Below are 18,264 nucleotides of genomic sequence, written 5' to 3'. Positions count from 1 at the left end.
ACAAATTCTGATCATTTACATGTATTGTGATAACTGCTATAATGTGATTTATTTCCAGCAAATATTTTTATGTTATCTACTCTGCCTTATTTTCTTTTTTCTCTTAACTGTTTACCATTGGATTAGTGGAGTTGTCTTTATTTCTACTTTTATTAAGTGGTTATCCTGAACTGGCTTAATTTGTATACATGACTTCCCAAAGCCAAGTTTCTGAAGAATATCTTTTGGAAGTCATTTTGATGAGGGTCAAATTCTCAGTCTTTTTTCCAAAAATGTATTTAATTTTGCCCTCACTCTTGTTGAGTGTAGGTTGACAATTCCCCCAACATTTCATTTTCTTATGGACTTAATTTTGCTGTTGAGAAGTCTTGACAAATTTTTTGCTCATATTTTGGTAATTTACCTCAAGCATTTCATATTCTTGACTTATTGTAAATGTATTTTTAAAATTCATTTTCACCTGTTTGCTGCTAGTTTGTAGAAATGTAGTTGCTACTAGTTTATGGAAATGCAACTGATTTTCATATATAGACCTTGCTAAATTCACTCACCAGTTCTAGTATTTTTTTTCATAGATTCCTTAGAATTGTTTTTATTTTCATGACCTTATAGTCTACAAATAAAGACAGTTCACTTCTTTCTATCTTGTGTGCCTTTTCTCCTTACTGCACTGACTAGAACCTCTGCTATAATGTTGAACAGACGTGATGAGAGCAGACATCTTTGCCTTTATCTCAACCTTGGAAGCATTTGGTCTTTCAGCATTACTGTGATGTTGGCTATAAGTTTTTATTGATTACTTTTACCCTATTGAGGAAGTTTCCTTTTATTCTTTGCTAGTTTTTTTTTTTTTTAAAGGAATGGGTGTTGAACTTTGTCAAATGCTTTATCTGCATCTAATGAGATGAACATGTTTTTTTTTTTATGCTATTCATATAGTTAATTACATTAGTGGATTTTCAGTGTTAAATGAGCCTTGACTTAATCAGATGTGCCCCACTTGGTCAGGATCTCTGATATTTTTTATATATTGAATTCCATTTGCTAATATTTTGTTAAAGATCTTTGAATTTGTGTTTATGAGGGTTGTTGATCTATAGTTTTCTTGTAAATTTTATCCTTTGGTGTCAAGGGTAACAATACTGGCCTCATAAAATGATTTCAGAAGTCTTCCCACGTTTACTGTTACTTTTTCGCTTATGCTGAAGATCTGTGTATTTTATTGTATTATGCGCATTTTGTATGGTATTGTGTTGTACTGCATGTATATTGCTAATTATACTTTATTTTTTAAAGTTTATTTGAGAAGGAGAGCATGAGTGAGAGAGGGACAGAGATAGGGGGAGCGAATCCCAAGCAGGCTCTGTGCTGACAGGGCAGAGCCGGACGCAGGGTTCAATGTCACTATCTCACAGTTCATGAGTTCTAGCCCCATATCAGGCTCTATGATGACGGCTCAGGGCCTGGAGCCTGCTTCAGATTCTGTGTGTCCCTCTCTCTCTGCCCCTCCCTGACTTGCCCTCTGTCTTTCAAAAATAAATTTAAAATAAATAAATTTAAAACAAGTAAAAGAAAAAAAAGAGTTGGACGCTTAACTGACTGAGCCACCCAGATGCCCCACTTTAATTTTTTTTTTAATGTTAAATATAGAAGGGAATGTTGAGTTTTCCACAAAACAACATACAACTATATAGGTGTGAATGTGCTGAGTAGAAGCAGTGCTGGCACACTGAATCAATAGCACTGTATGGGGAGAAAAGATTTTCATAAGAGCTTGATCATAAAATCTGTATGAAATGTGTATTCTATTCAATTTTTAAAACAACCAACATTAAGCAAACTTAAGCACTCTCTTATAACCCTTTTCCTATTCTCTTGTTGGACTGCCCTATTGGACAAAAAGGCAGATTTTTTGTTCTTAGATATTATTAAGCATAAATAGCGTACCCATCTCTCTTAACTGCAGAAAATGGGTGGTTAACAGAGAGCAAAAAGAACAGAGACCAGTGAATTTTAGAAAGGGCCCAATAACCAAATGAAGTGGTATTGCAGAAAGCGCATATGCATGAACATGTGCAAGGAGGTCCTTACCTTCTAGCAAATTCTCCAAGGGATTGTTTTTTTTTTTTTCCTTCAAAGTTTATTTCTTTTGAGAGAGAGAGAGAGAGCCTAACTGGGAAAGGGGCAAAGAGAATTCCAAGCAGCCTTCACAGGACCAGTGCAAAGTCCGACGCAGGGCTTGAACTCAGGAACCACGAGATCATGACAGGAGCCCAAGTCAGACTCTTAACTGACTGAGTGACCCAGGTGCCCCCGTGAGGGATTGTTCTTGAAGAACTTCAAACCTAGATAAATTAAAACTGACAACCTTCGGTTCAGCTCAGAAAATTACACACATACACAAATTAGATGTGTTGTTTCTCATCTTTTTAAACTAATTCTGCCAAGGTTGTGTTGGACTTCCCAATAACAAGAGGGAGCAGGAAGACTGACTTTTGTTTTCCTTGCCTTTCTCTGCGTCGCTTTTTAATAAACCCAGAGAAAATCTACGGCTTTGTCTCTGTTAGTTTTTTTCCACAAAAAAGTAGACACTACCATAAAAAAGCCAAGGCATAAGTATACATAAATTACAGTAGAGAACTTTTCATGGCACTTAAGGGTGTTCTCTCACCCCCTCTTTCAGCATCTTCTGTGTACTTTGTTGACGCTCTGCCTCCAAACTATCGGTTCTACTGTGCTAAGGGGAGAATGCTAGTTCCGGAGGGCCCAAGCAGACCAGCTCAGAACAATACGGAAAAGGCCATAGGCTGCCACCAATAACCCTTCCTTGTACAGCTCTTAGAATCTCTTCAACATTGGTCTAAAGGACGTCAGCTAAAAGACGTGACACATTATTAACCTGCCCATAGTACCTCAGTCTGATCTTGTTTCTACTTCTTAGGTTTCACAATTTTAAATTTTACTTCTAAGTAATATGAAAACCTCGGTCTTCTTTTCACTATTCTAATGAATACAACCAGTTATTAAATGTGTTGAATACAACTTCAGAGCAATTTTTGATACAGAGACATGGGGTGGAGTGGGAAGGAGACTTATCGTCCAATCCCGATGTTTGCATCCCTGTGGAAGGACAGACATCACCCCCTGGCCTCCCTGTGCCCCTCATTCATTCCTCCCCTGGGAGGGACTTACCTAATCGATGAGTTACAGCAAGGCCCTGGACTGCACGGTTTGGCTGTTCCGTCCCCTGTGCCTCTTCGGAGTTGGCCTGCCTTCAGAGAGCACCACTGCTCTTGGCCATGCACTAAACTCGACAGTACAGGCTCTGCCCTTGGAGGGGAAGCTGGCAGTGTCTGCAGAGCCGCTGGCGAGTCAGTCACATTCTGGGGTTCAGTATTAGCCCATTTTCCATAGATATATAAGCCACATTCTTCAATATCCATTTTATTATTAATGAAGGTATTTTGGCCATCATGTGCCTTATTCCTTTGACTTCTCAGTTGGTTCAGGATTCAGTAAGAAAAGGTACAGTACTTCTCATACCCCAACAGGATATAGGATTCTTTCCTGCAGTCAGCATTTTGAGTGAAATTAGAAGCTCATTAGGAGATGTCTAAGAACCAGCTATATTTTTACCCGCATCTTCATTCATCTTTTTGCAGATGGAAAGCAGAAAAACTGGGGGCGGGGGGGGGGGGGGGGGGGCTTAACTTCTAAACCAATAACACTCCTCTCTCACTGTTTTTTTTTCCCCCTTTGTTTAATGAGTGACAGCGGGCAAAATGCAGTGGACCACTCAAAAGACACAGACCCAGACAAGTGTCTCTCCTCATGGAATTATCTCAATGGTGGTTTGTGAATTTTTATGAAACTTACAACGAATGCAACAATTCTAAACATCTTCAACGAAATGCCTAAAAGGCAGAATTACGGATCTCGTCGATGGTCATCAACCATCGCCCTATTGAATTTAATGGGCTAGAAGAAGAAAACGCAACACCACATTGAGAGCTTTTTAAAATATAATTTAAAACTATGTTGTACCAGTACAATATATTAATTTTACAAATGTAAAATTTTATCCGCTGTTAAAGCATTTGCAAAAACCACACATCCTACTTCAGCTTTATTGCACAATATCTATAAGAAAATATTAATTTTTAAATTAGAAAACATAAAAATGCTTTCAATATAGAAGAGACAATCTGATTTTAAAGACAATACTCTATAAGAATGTCTACCCAGAAAATAACAAACTTTCACAGGATACCAAGCTGGACAGATGCTTCGGCAGATTCAGTACAAAGCACTGTTTAAAACCAGTCCAAGATACTTAATCCAAAGTGTATCATCATTCTTCATTAGAAATCTAGATGCCACTCGAGGCAGTTTCTTAGACTTAAAAAAGTTGAGGCATTTTTCAGTGTGAGCATTCTGAATATCCCTTACCTATTAAAAACAATACTTCCCGCTTAACAGCCATTTGCAGGGTTTTTTCCGTCATGCAGATTATCTCTGGCAACTGTTTTTAACAATGATTAAATGATCACTTTAATTCACTTATGCTGATAAAAAACCCCATCAAGTTAAATACACTTTTAAAACTTAGTCCTTTACAAAAATCAGTTTATAAATTTGTATCATAAAAATTAGTGTCAAAGACCATCAAAATGGCCTTCATTTGTTTCGATATTAGTTGGTTCTCCCAGAGTTGGGATGGCAGACGTCCCACTTCTCTATGTAGTGTTAATCAGAAAATAAACCCAAGCGCTAAGCTGGAGTCCCGAGACAGGTTAATCCGTCTGAACGATGGATTTTAGTGGGATATCACCCTGGGTCTGTATTCCAATGTAGGTGATAAAATACTGACAGCAAATCTTGGTAATTGATTTCACCTCAGACAATGAACAGAATGCAGAGATGCAACAGGAAAAATGTTCATATCGTACATTATCAGTGGGGTTGTGTGTCTCATGGAAAACGAAAACAATCCTTATTAGTTAGAACAAGGATCCACCAAATTTGATACATACGTAGATTATGCATCTTTTCTTATTAAAGCACATTGATTCGATCTCAAGTGTTCTCAAATGTATGCCTTTGTGCAACAGGAGATTGCCTTTTGGAACTTATGGCCTGCATAAGCAAAGTCAAATATAATAGTACACATTTGTGTAGAGAAAATAATTATTAAAATAGTGGTTATGCGCTCACAAGTGTATTGTAGGTAGACAGAATTATCAAAAACCCAGATGCTTATAAAAAACTTTGCAGTATTTAGAATTTCTTCCTTAGGAATCAAAGCAGTTGCTTTTCTGGAACTGCATTTTTTTCAGAACTGCTCAAAGCACCTCATCTAGATGAGTGTTTTTAAAAAATATATATAAAAAGTCTACAATGAGACTTCAAACATCACATATTTCACCTTTTACGGGCTTTTTATCATGTATCCCTTCCTTAAAGTCCTTCAGGATAAAATAAAAATAAACTCTCACATTCCATTAGAAAAAATGGAAACATTCATGGTCTGAAAAGTTTCTGCATTCCCCCAAATCTTGGTACTATGTGCAATTTCCTCATACACAGGTTTTGAGGAAACCCCTGATCATCTATTACTGAATATTCAGCTAATGGACATGCCATAGAAAATTTACATTTAATAGTAGTAAATAGATTAAAATCTATTCCATAAAATAAAAATGTTCTATGACTTCAATTTAAATACATATCTGAAAAGCTAAGAGGAGGTTTTTTTGTTTTTCAAAAGTGCTAATTAATACAGTTACAAGTATCTTCAATACATTATGTCCAATTCTTTATAAAACTAAACCACCTTGCTTTAGGCACACTGTTTGATGAGTTTCTAAGAAGCAGAGGGGGGAGAAATCACTTGTCAATTAATCCAGCTTCCTTAATTTTACTGAAGAAGAATTTCTCCAGGATATTGGCACATTTGTAGTATTCGCTTTCAGGGGGGTTGTATTCTTTGCAATTGGTAAAGACTCGCTGTAAATCTGCCATGAATAATTTCTTAGACACGTAGTACCTATTCTTGAGGCGTTCGCTCATGGTTTTCAGATCTGCACAGGAAAAAAAAATATTAGCAATCTTTGACTCCTATTTTAAACACTCGCTGACAAAAGGGAGACAGGGAGAGAAATTTATGTCATTGGTTTGGCTACATTCTTACCACCCCAATGCCCCTGCTTACAAGAAATTCATATGATCAAGGAAAACAGTTGCTAAATCTTAGGTTGTTTCTGTTGTGAGGGTTCCTTGTGTAAAATCACAGCATTTTAACATTGAAGGGACCATTATTAGTCATCTGGCCCAATCCCCTATTCAGCACAAGGAAGCTAAGTAGATTAGCAGTGATAAGTATGATAAACTAAGTACTGTTAGCTATTCATTCAGAATTGCACAGAAGAGGCTCTATCTACACAGAGTAGAGCAGGTGGGACATTTGTACTGAATCACTGCATTACTTAAGTCGAACAATCAGACTGAGTTTGTTTCAATAAATTCACAGTTGTTTTGGTGCTGTAGAGACAGAACTAAAGTACAGAAACTGATCATAAATAAATCTGCAGATACACCAGTGTCCTTGCATATAAAGATTCAAATTAATTTAGTTTCATGCTCCATCCACGAAATAAGAATCACAAGCAATAAAAAAAAAATCACACAAAAATTTTTTTCTAAAGCCAGTAAGCCTTGAGAGACTACTGTAAAATAGTATTTTCCCAATATATCTACTTCCTTTAAATTATATTATTTTACAAATGAAAACAGTACTTTATCTAAACTTATAAGAATACCATGGGGCTTGTTTACTCCCCACTCTTAGGACTGATTTAAAGAATTCCATGCAGGGGCGCCTTGGTGGCTTAGTTGGTAAAGCATCCGGCCTCAGCTCAGGTAATGAACTCACGGTTCGTGAGTTCAAGCCCCATGTCAGGTTGTCTGCTGACAGCTCAGAGCCTGGAGCCCGCTTCAAATTCTGTGTCTCCCTCTTTCTCTGCCCCTTCCCCGCTCGCTCTCTCTCTCTCTCTCTCTCAAAAATAAATAAATATTAAAAAAAAAAAAATTCCATGCAGATTAGAAGATGTTAACATTTGTCTACTGATAGGTTCCTAGTTGACTCTAAGTCTGGTTCTATCATTAAAACTTATATTAACTGTGGGGCACCTGGGTGGCTCAGTTGGTTAAACCTCTGATTTTGGCTCAGGTCATGATCTCATGGTCTGTGAGTTCGAGCCCCATGTAGGGCTCCCTGCTGTGAGTGCAGAGCCTGCTTCAGATCCTCTGTCCACCCCCCCCCCCCCCCCCTCCCCTCCTCTTTTTCCAAAAAAAAACATTAAAAAAATTATATTAACTGTGCATGGAAAAATAAGTCAAAATTATTAAAGAAATACCTCTGACTACCCATAACCCAAATTCCCACTATATGATCAAATTTTCCAGAGGCAAGGAAACTTACAACCAACTACAGTGGGATTATCAGTTAGTCAGATATATAAAATTATGTACAACAACCAAAAATGGAAATTCATTTAGATCAAAATCTTAAATCTACCAAAACACCGAAGAAAAAAATGGGAAATATGTACTCTCGCCTATTTCCTCTGAACAAAGCTTATCTTTGGTAGTGCTATGTCATCAACCTGAGTTCAACATTCAATTTTCTTCTCTCACTAAAACAGTTTGGAAGAAGAGAAAAACTGGCAAGTGTTAAGATACCTAAAGGTTCAGCAAATACCCCACTAGCTGTCTCACCCGAGTGTGACTGAACAGATGAAGATGTCCTCTCAGTAAATGAAGAAAGACTAATGAAATTAATTGTGTCTCTCCAAGTAAGTTAGATGTTTACCTTCCTTCCACCACATGCCTACCACTTAAGATACGCTACCTGATATAATTTTATGTTTTAGAAGGAAAAGACATGTAACCAAAAAGGGAAAAAAAAGAATGAAACATGGGACAAAGAAGTTTATCCACAAGCTTTCAAACTATTATTTGGAAGAGAGTGGATAAGAAGAGATGGGGAGAGCCTAAAATACAGTAGGAACAAAACAAGAGTCATAGAAGTGTTTGAACCTTTCAGAATAATTACAGCCAATTCCGTACATTTCCTTTCCATCTTTCTATTCTATTCAGTTATAAATAACATCTTTCTTCCTCCAGCCTTCTAAGAGGCTTGGTTGGCCAAACGGCATGTGTCAAAAAAGAAGGTGATTACACATCAGTGATACCACATAGGAAGAAATCATAAAATTATTCTGTTTTCATCCCCCACCACCACCAACTTGGGAGTTCTGGGTAAATAGGAAAACTCTAACTAGTAATCCACACGTGGTAAGAAGACATGCTTGAACCAGACTACTCAGACAATGTTCTGAATGAGATGCCCCAAATGACACAGGTTAGGTCTCATTCATATGGGAGAAAAGAGTTTTTGAAGGCAAAGGGGAAAGAGAAGAAATGCTTTTAGAAAAAGCCAAGAAGGCAATAATGGGAGAAAGTAAAATTATTGATCTGTCAGTCTTGTCCTCAGAAAAAAGACCATCTTTTCGGGCATGACCATCTTAGGGGCAAGACTACACATTTTACTCAGCACCTAAAGACATCTCAAGAAAAATATCATTACTCCCCTAAAGAGCACCATTTACTGTTTTAATTCTCTTTGTCTAGAACACACCTCAGTTCACCACTGGTCTTGCTCAATGGGGCCAATATTGCCCTCGGAAGCATTCAGCTATGCACACAGGCGGTATCCAACTGGAAAGGCTCATCCCTTTGCTTGGCTGGACCAGGAAAAACACTTCCAGAAAGCAGGCTGAGAGTAGGCTATGACAGACAGGACCTTCTAGAACTACTATTGCAGGTCTTCAGAGCATACATGAGCAGGGCTAAAAGATAATTATTCTCCCCAAACTCACACAACCTCCCACGAGGGTTTCATAAAAGGAGTGGAGATGGTCCAGGGTCAGTTGGAGTTAACTCCAGAGGTCAGTTAACTTAAGTTTGGAAATGGGCACAAATGGTCTTTACATATACTTTTTAAATGTTTATTTATTTTTGAGAGAGAGAGCACAAGTAGGGGAAGGGCAGAGAGAGGTGGGGGACAGAGAATCCGAAGCGGGCCCCGTGCTGACAGCAGTGAGCATCTGATGCAGGGCTTGAACTCCCGAACCAGATCACGATCTGAGCTGAAGTCAGATGTTCAACCAACTGAGCCACCCAGGTACCCTGGTCTTAACATATTTTTTACATGATGGAAAATACCGAGAGACACATCACTGGCTCAGTCAGTAGAGCATGCAATTCTTGATCTCAGGGTTGTGAGTTTGAGCCACATGTTGGGTGTAGACATTACTTAAAAATAAAACCTCTTAAAATTTTTTTTAAAAAAGAAAAGAATATACAGACTCCCCAAACACCGTTCCATACAGAATTCTAGACTCAGTCAATCCTCACACTTTGGTTTTCATAACTGAAATACACAGAAGCAAGGCAGAAAGCAAAGGGAAAGAAAAGCATATAGATGTATGTCCACTTTAAGGAGTACAGACTACCCAAATCATTACTATGACTATATAAAACACATTCATGTGAAAATTAAGGCTATAGAAAACACCCACAAATAATTCTGTTGCCAGGGAGCTAATGGGTCCCTTTCATTCTTCCTTTCATATTTTAATACTTGCTTGGTACCAGGAATAGATTACAGGTGGAAAAGGGACAGAAGACACAGGCTGTCTCCCAAACAATGGCCACACAAGTGACTGAAAAGAAAACATTTCAGCTAGTTTTCTGTCATCTACACAATGCCAAATTAGTTTAATTGGATTCTCAATTGGTTCAACTAATCATTTACATGGTGCAGGTACAGCAGCAAATCCCACACTTCTACATTTCTAAAGGCATTTCTTGTTTGTTTGGTATTGGATGTGGAATAAAGCTTTAAAAAGGAGTGAAAATAGGGACACTAATAGTATCCATCAAAAACATGGAAAATCAAGAATCTCTCCCTCTGCTAGGATAGCAGGCAAGCAGCTTAATCCAACTTCATTTTATTGCTTTCAAAAATTCTCAAAAGGCTCACAATATATCAAGAGGACAACCTGAAGTTTCTCCATTTGCAACCAAATGGGGGAGTATAAACAAGGCTGTGTCCACACAGCCAGCTTTCACATCTAGTGCTGAGTGCAGTTCCCCGCGTGGGCTTTCTGCATCGAGTGCTGTCGGGTGCAGCTCTGAAAGGTGCAAGCATGTCTCCTGAACACAGCCACCCACGTCTCCTTTATCACGCTGCTCTACGTCACTGGCCCTCCGCGGGGACGGGGAATCCCACCGCCCGTCATCACACAAACCCTACCCTACCACAGAAGATTACAAATCAACCTCGGCAACCGTTTGTCCCCCACACCGCCATCCAGAGAGTGTTACATCTATACTTAGAAAATGTTAATGGCATTACCCATGGGGAACCTTATAACTTCATAATATCCCGGAGCTTCTGTTCTCTTCACAGGTTCCATGAAGGGCCAAGCGCTTTGATGGCTCTTGAGTAAAGAAAAAAGTAAGGTATCTAATATGGAAATTCCATGTGGGAAATCATTTCAAAATATCTGCATGAGGTGAAAGAAAAGAAAACACCCACCTTCACCTGCTGGAGGATGCTCTTGAGCGTGCTGTAAAGCTGGTCAGGGTCTTTGGGCTCTTTACTTGAAAGGAAAAGAGCAAACAACAAGGTACAGTGATTAGTTTTTTGCCCTCCTGCCAGGGGATTCCTATTCAGCTCATTTTCACAAAACCCTAAGATTGGAACCATCCCAGCACTTTTTATGAAAACTGAAACGCAGCAAGTGCCGCCTGAGTGATTACAGTCAGTTTGCCCGTTTCCTCTAAGTTGCGGGGAGGAAAGAAAAATCACTTCCATTAACATCCTCTCGCGCATCTAACTTACCTTTTCTCTCTTCCACTCGGCTTCCAGCCTGTCTCTCCTACATGTCAACGAAATTAAACACTGAATGAGAACTGCTTTCGGTCAAGAGAATAACAACATTAATACTTATCAAAATGCAATAAATTATACGCATGCCTAAATAAAAGTCTATTTCTGGGAAGAGACAGAAATCAACTGCAATTAGTTTTCTTCCGTATATGGCTACAAACCTGAAACATTTCCAACATTTCCAAGATAACCAACACTACTTTAGGTTAGTGTTTTTTAAAGGAGGAACTCCAACTTTTCAGAGGAGAGTGTAAAAAATAAATATGTCAGTACCGGGGACATGTGTATATTTTAAACTCTAAGCCACATTTTTTTTTGCTAATCACATGTGAAAGAGTTAAGCTGTTATTTTAGGTTAGAACAAACCTTATCCCTCCCGGTCTCTATTTTATTTGGCAAAGAACCTACTTGCAATGCAAGATGGTTTAGCGCAGCAGAAAGAAAACACAGCCTCAAATCCAATAGACCTGGATTTGATTTCTTGCTCACTCCTTAAAAGCTAACTTATCCTAGATAGATTACTTAACTTTTTGCCTCTACAGTTTATCAATCTATAAAACAGAACTCTAAAAATTAGGTGACGTTATCGCTTTTGAGATTAGTTGATGCATGTAAAAAAAAAAACAAAAAACCAGAAAAATGCCTGGCAATATGGTAGCTATTGTGCCATTAACAGGGATGATATAGGGAAGTGAAATCTCTAGGGCTAGAAGTAAAAGTAAGATGTGCCATAGGGTAGCCATTGTAATGAAGGAATATATCTTGCCCAAATAATGTCTTATTTTTTTTCTGGAGAACTGTAGTTTGTTGCATTTTGTTTTCTGTATTAAATCTTCAATATACTAGAAGATGCTGGATTTGAACTGAATCAAAGCACAGCTATTCAATACTTTCAATCTACAAAAACAAGCTATTTTGTGTGTTTTATCCCAGGATGATTCACCTCTCACATACTCACAGATAAGAACCCTTGGGAAAACTACTCTAAAATAGGGAACTTGAAACAAATTATATGTTTCCAATCATCTTTTTTAGAAATGCTGAGAGACTGATTTGGCCGAGCACACATGTGGGCAGTTTGCAATCGTGACAGCAACGAGCAACGGGTACGAACAGCAAAATGTCTGGAGATCCGAATCAGGCGGCTTCTAATTCTGACAGTTACTAGCCATGTACTATGTAAGCTCAAAGGACTTAATCATTCTGAGACTCAAATTCCCCATTTGTAGAAGTAGAATTCCCCTGTGCTCTAACAGCAACCTCTCGATAAATGGCAGATATTATCAGCTACAAGAAGGGGTCATCTGAATTCTCCTTGATTTGTCCACACTGAGAAGTAGAGAAAAGACATAAAGGGAAAGCATGCACTCCCTTCCCAAGACTACAAACACCATGAATGGAGACAGGCAGAGCAAAAAGCTTTCCAAATCACGGCACTCTGGCAATTGTTTCAAACCTATCTCATGGCATGACCAAAAGGTTTTGCTTTTAAAAGAAGATCTGTACATACTAATTCCAGGAATGCTTTCTATTGGAATCTGTCGAACTCCATCTTTAAAACACGAAAGTCCAGGGTATACTTTTCGAATCTGGGCTTGTTTTCTTTCTATCAGCTTTTTAATGATCTGTAAAGCACAGGAAGAAAATGTGTTTAGTGACAGAAGTTTGTGGCTACAGATTAAGCTATTCAACCTAGGAAGTTGGGCCCCTAAATATAGCCTTCAGGACACAAAAAAGGAGAAAGGGTGAATGCCATTTTATGGGTAAGACATGAAAACATTCTATTACACAACCATGCCCCTTTGGTGGCATTCACACAACTGTCTTTGAAACCTTGTCCCCTGCCATTCAAAACAGCCAAGACTGAGAGAACACACTGCCCTCAGGGGCGGCGGTCCTCTCTAGCACAGGAGCCAGTGATTTTGTCTTGCTTCTCTGAGGGGCCTCTGCCCAAGCTGCAGCCAAGCAGCCCTGTGCATCAGCTAACCCAGCTGAGCCCCGTGCCAGGACCCCTTCAGGTCCCCAGAGCAGGAACTATTCCCTTCGGACTGGAGGGCACATGAACAGGCCTCAGAAAGTTGCCAATGACAGGATGACCTTACTAGCACTCAAAATTGTCAAGGCTTAGGGTGCCTGGGTGGCTCAGTTGGTTAGGCGTCCGACTCTTCATTTTGGCTCAGGTCGTGATCTCACGGTTCATGAGTTCAAGCCTCACGTCAGGCTCATACTGACAGTGCGGAGCCTGCTTGGGATTCTCTCTCTCCCTCTCTCTGCCCTTCCCCGGCTTATGCTCACTCTCTCTCAAAACAAATAGCCCTAACCCATGCTGTTTGCATCAAAAAAGCAATTCCAAATTGTTGAGGCAACACAACTCCTGTTGTGAGCATTCAGGACCTATAAGGGAATTTTGTAAAATAATTCCTAATGTACTTAGGTTAACTATTTCCAAAACAGTACAGTTTTCCATAAAAAAAAAAAAAAAAAAAAACAGAAAAAGATAAATTAAAAATAGCCATCCAGAAATTAACTGTCATAACTGAATTTTGGAAAAGAAAAAACAAAACAGTAGCAGTCATTAATTGAATTTACAAAGGAAAACAAAAAATTCCAGTTCCTAACAGCTTGATCTCAAACACATCGTTGGTAAATGTTCTAGCATGAATACATTTTAATCCTAACAAGTAAACAAAGAACTCCATAACGTGAATAGGACTAGTCAAAGTATATTCCTAGTAAATCTAGTTCAATGCTGTCCAATAGAAATACAATGTGGGGCACCTGGGAGGCTCAGTCAGTTAAGCATCTGACTCTTGATTTAGGCTCGGGTCATGATCTCACCATCATGGGATCAAGCCCCACGTTGGGGCTGGAACCTGCTGGAATGTGACCATGGAACCTGCTTGGGATTTTCTCTCCCTCTCACTCTGCCCCTCCCCGACTTGTGCTTTCAATCTAAATAAATATTTTAAAAAAAATAAAGAAATATAATGCAAACCACTAATGTAATTTTTTTTAATGTTTATTTATTTTTGAGAGAGACAGAGCATGGATGGGAGAGGAGCAGACAGAGAGGGAGACACAGAATCCGAAACAGGCTCCAGGCTCTGAGCTGTCGGCACAGAGCCTGATGCGGGGCTCAAGCTTCACGAGCCATGAGATCATGACCTGAGCCGAAGTCGGATGCCCAACTGACTGAGCCACCCAGGCACCCCATCATTCATGTAATTTTAAATGTTCCAGTAGCCACACTCTTTAAAGTAAAAAGTAACAAGTAAAATTGGATTTTAACAGTATGTTTTTATTTACCCCAATATATCCAAAATATTATCACGGCTGTATATAATCATTAAAAAAAAATAAAGATATGTATGAGATACTTTACATTCTTTTATTCATAACAAGTCCTCAAAATTGTAGTGCATCTCAATTTCAGCAGTCTATATATCAAGTGCTCAATAGCCAATATGTAGCTAGTGGCTCCCATTCTGGACAGACAGATCTAGATGGATGCTCCCCCTTGTTTATTTATGAATCTAAGTCTTTTTTTTTTTTTTTTAATTTTATTTTTAAGTAATCTCTACACCCAGCATGGGGCTCAAATTTACAACTCCAAGATCAAGAGTCACATGGCCTACCAACTGAGCCAGCCAGGCACCCCAAGTCTAAGTTTTTGGGTTTTATTTTAAGTTTTTGTATTTATTTAGGTAATCTTCTACACCCAATGTGGGGCTTGAACTCACAACCCCGAGACCAAGAGTCATATACTCTTCCAACTGAGCCAGCCAACAAGCACCCCTCCCCCAGTCTAAGCCTTTTTTTAGAATTTCTTTTTAATGTTTATTTTTGTGAGAGAGAGAGAGAGAGAGAGAGAGAGCGAGCGGGAATGAGCGGGGGAGAGGCAGACAGGGAGGGAGACAGAGGATCTGAAGCAGGTTCTGCGCTGACAGCAGCAAGACCAACGTGGGGCTCCAACTCATGAACCGTGAGATCATGACCTGAGCTGAAGTTGGACACTCAACCAACCTGGGCACCCAGGTGCCTCCCTCCTCCAGTTTAAGTCTTTTTAAAAGAGAATCCTAATGGCAATCTCTTAAATAAACACCTTCAAAAAATGTAACTTCAAAGTTCAATTTTAAAAGCTTTTCTCTTTATCAGGAGTGCTCTCAGATGTGATATCCCACCCCAGTGGGTTCCACACCCCTTGTGTAGCACCTTGAAGGTTTGGGGTCCTAGTGAGTGACTAGTAATGGCAGTAGAGGGTTTCTTAAGCCCTCGGAGCCTCCAAGGATCGCTTTGGAAGAAAGAGACATTTCACTTCTGTTCCAGTCTTTTATCTTCACTTCCCTCGAAAATGTCTCCACTGCTCCACCTGTCATCATCCTTCTCTCCTCAAATCCTTCTCCCGGTCCACCACTGTCCATTTTAGTCTCCCCAAACCGAAGATTTAGGGGGACTCCCCCATCTGTGATACGCCAATAAGTCTTAGCACATCTTCTTACAAAGAAATCACGCTAGTTGGCCTCACCCTTACTTTGGATCCTCCAAACCCAGCCCCCCTCATTGTTTCACACTTGGATGAAGATTTGAGAAGCATCCCCACCTCTCAGGCCCTTCGCCCCAACACGCACATGCACTCGTACACTCACCTCTGTCTGCTCAGGGTCTAGTCACACTTTCTCAAATAGTGCCTTTTATGACCGGCACAGCTATGGTCCTGGCTGAATCTATTTATGCTGGACTCTGAATCTTTGCCCATGCTGATGGGATTCAGCAGGCTCAAAACAGCTCAAAATACATCTCACATGAAGACACCTCCAATGATGCTAGACCCTTACAGATCGCACTTTCCTCCTAGAGCCAACGCTCACAAAGTAGTCCTCCACTCCCACTCTGCTCCCCTGTCCAGCTGCAAACTTCTCTATCTCCACCAGCCACAACCACAGTATATTCTGCTCTTGCATGCTTCTAGGGGCCAGGAAAACCCTCTACACACTTATAACTTTGTTTGCTACCACCACTAGTCCCTGCCTTCCACAAGGAGGTCTTCAAAAGTCAGAATAAAGAGACTTGTGACACTCACTTGAATTCTGTGGAAGAAGATACTACATGAATCCAAGTATTTTATTATGGTGAGTTCACGTCTCTTTGAAAGGAACTAGGTTAACAGCTCCAAGCCAGCATGAGCCACTCCGAGGCACACGTTAGAGAAGGCTGGAGGGAAACAGGGAAGGTGAGGAGAGAGGGAGATGAGATCCAAGAGGAGGGGAGAAAGAGGAAGGGGGAGGGAGCACTGTCGTCTAAATAAGTGCCTGCTTTTGCTAGCTCCTTGTGTGTGCCTTTCCCCTCTACGTAGTAAGAGCCAAAAGATCCAGACTAGGTGAATCCGCAGGGGAATCCTGCTCTCAGCTTCCACCCAGAGACACAGGAGTCCTGCTCGGAGGAGGAATGAGGGAAGGGCAGCTGACTGCCCGGTGATGGCTCTAGTTGGCCGGCAGGCCCCCCATGCTGAACACTGAGCTGCTGAATACAGACCTGCTCATTAAACTCCAAAGAGAACAATGAAGAAAGCTAGCTCTTCAGAGAGAGACGGAGGGGGGAGGTGGGGGGGCTGCTGTGCTTTTATTAACTCTCCAAGTGCCCTATTTGTAATTCTAAGGCTGACATCTCTTAGCAAGAAACAACAAAGGTTGTTATTTTCTAACTTAAAACAAAGGGGGGGGGGAGCTTTTACTCACAGTCATGCTCACATTCATAAGAACAAGTCTGACCCACTTCAAGTAAAAGGAAAATATTTATTGAGCTCCTACTATGCACCAAACTCTATGTAAGGAGTTTTACGTCTGTCATGTTGGTCATGTCTGACAAACAACTAAGAACTAGGGCTAAGGAACATGAGTAGAAACCAGAAAACAAAGATGGGTTGAAGACAGACGTCTTTTTTTGGTTACCTGCTAGGAGAAAAGTGCACTAGAATGAAGAACAGAGGTATGAAGTGGAATTGATGTGCAAAGACACAGCCACAAAGCCCATTCCTGAATGCCAATGAACTACGGGAGCAAGGAGGTGGCTTCACACAAAATGCATTCATTTCATAAACGGCCTCTGCACACTCCCCAATTCTGCTCTTTTTATGGTATTTTCTTTTCTGTCTTGGATAAATGTAAAATTACTATCAACCTTTCCCCTTACCGTTTCCCCAAATCTATCAACCTTTCCCCTTACCGTTTCTCTTTTAGTTCCTGTGCATAAAAGACTTTGCCCCATAATCAGGTAACAAATCACTGAATTCCTACAAGTATAAGCCTTCAGAAGTTGCAACGTTAAAAGAAGAGATGGATACATACGAAGATAAACCCTAAGTAAGATAATGAATAACAAAAATTCAAATGACCGGATCAAACATATGCTAGAGAAGTTCAAAGGAGAAACTGAACAGGCCCAAGTAGTCCGATTTGTATGTGCGTTGGGAGAGTGAGGTGGGTAATGGAGAAAGACACCAAGATAGAGGCTTAAAGCATCAGCAATGACTTTTAGAGAAGAGTTTAGGAAACCAAAGAGGTAAGTATGGGAAGGATGCAAGAGGCCGGAAGGTAAAAGGCTTTGAAGGTGAAAGTAAGATACGTCATCATATTTTATAAGTTTTGTATTTTACACCAATTTAACAAGTGTTGACTCTTTTAGGAATGGTGCTTAGAGAGGAGACAGATCAAGGATACGATCAAAGAAGAAATCTATACAAACCATTGTAAACTAAGGCTACGATACATGGGAGAGCCATGCACCTGGCACCCACTGGCACGCAACTCACCCAACGAAGACCAACCTGTATGGAAGGAATATGAGTCACATGCTTACCTCCTTCTGCTTCTTAATGATGACAGAAAATTCTGTGTATGGGATCCGTGGATTTAGCTCACATCCCATTAAAGTGGCCCCTTCATAATCCTTGATGTAGCCAACATATTTGGTTTTAGGTATTTTAATTTCTTTGGAGAAACCCTGCAATGAGATTAAATTCATTCATACGGGTGTTGTGCATCAGGTACTTACTGAGCGCAAACCACGTGGCAGGCCTCAAGATACGCTTCTTTCAAGTTCTCATCACATTATTCGGGGAAGGATTAGCGAGAAACCCCTCCACGAAGTTCAAAAACATCACAAATCAAACTGTGCAAGCAGGAAGCAAGATGACATAAACCCATAATCCTAGTAAAACACGAATTATACAAAACAGTTTTCACAGAAAT

At 40.0% G+C, this 18,264-nt stretch overlaps 1 protein-coding gene across 1 annotated transcript in view; it reads right to left on the bottom strand.

Moving 5' to 3' along the window:
• Window positions 1-775: 775 nt before the first annotated feature.
• Window positions 776-18,264, bottom strand: part of KAT2B (lysine acetyltransferase 2B) — a 127,061-nt gene continuing 109,572 nt past the window's right edge. Inside the window, exons 16-21 of the mRNA XM_049629219.1 lie at window positions 17,873-18,016; window positions 12,528-12,642; window positions 10,970-11,006; window positions 10,664-10,727; window positions 10,481-10,565; window positions 776-6,080 (exon numbers count right to left, since the gene is read on the bottom strand). Of these exons, the coding sequence (XP_049485176.1) occupies window positions 5,887-6,080; window positions 10,481-10,565; window positions 10,664-10,727; window positions 10,970-11,006; window positions 12,528-12,642; window positions 17,873-18,016 (639 nt within the window). The 3' untranslated portion in view covers window positions 776-5,886. The remainder of the gene's footprint in view (window positions 6,081-10,480; window positions 10,566-10,663; window positions 10,728-10,969; window positions 11,007-12,527; window positions 12,643-17,872; window positions 18,017-18,264) is intronic.

The sequence above is a fragment of the Panthera uncia genome, chromosome C2 (assembly GCF_023721935.1).
Source record: "Panthera uncia isolate 11264 chromosome C2, Puncia_PCG_1.0, whole genome shotgun sequence".
Lineage (NCBI taxonomy): Eukaryota > Metazoa > Chordata > Mammalia > Carnivora > Felidae > Panthera > Panthera uncia.
This window is presented reverse-complemented; position numbering and strand designations above follow the sequence as displayed.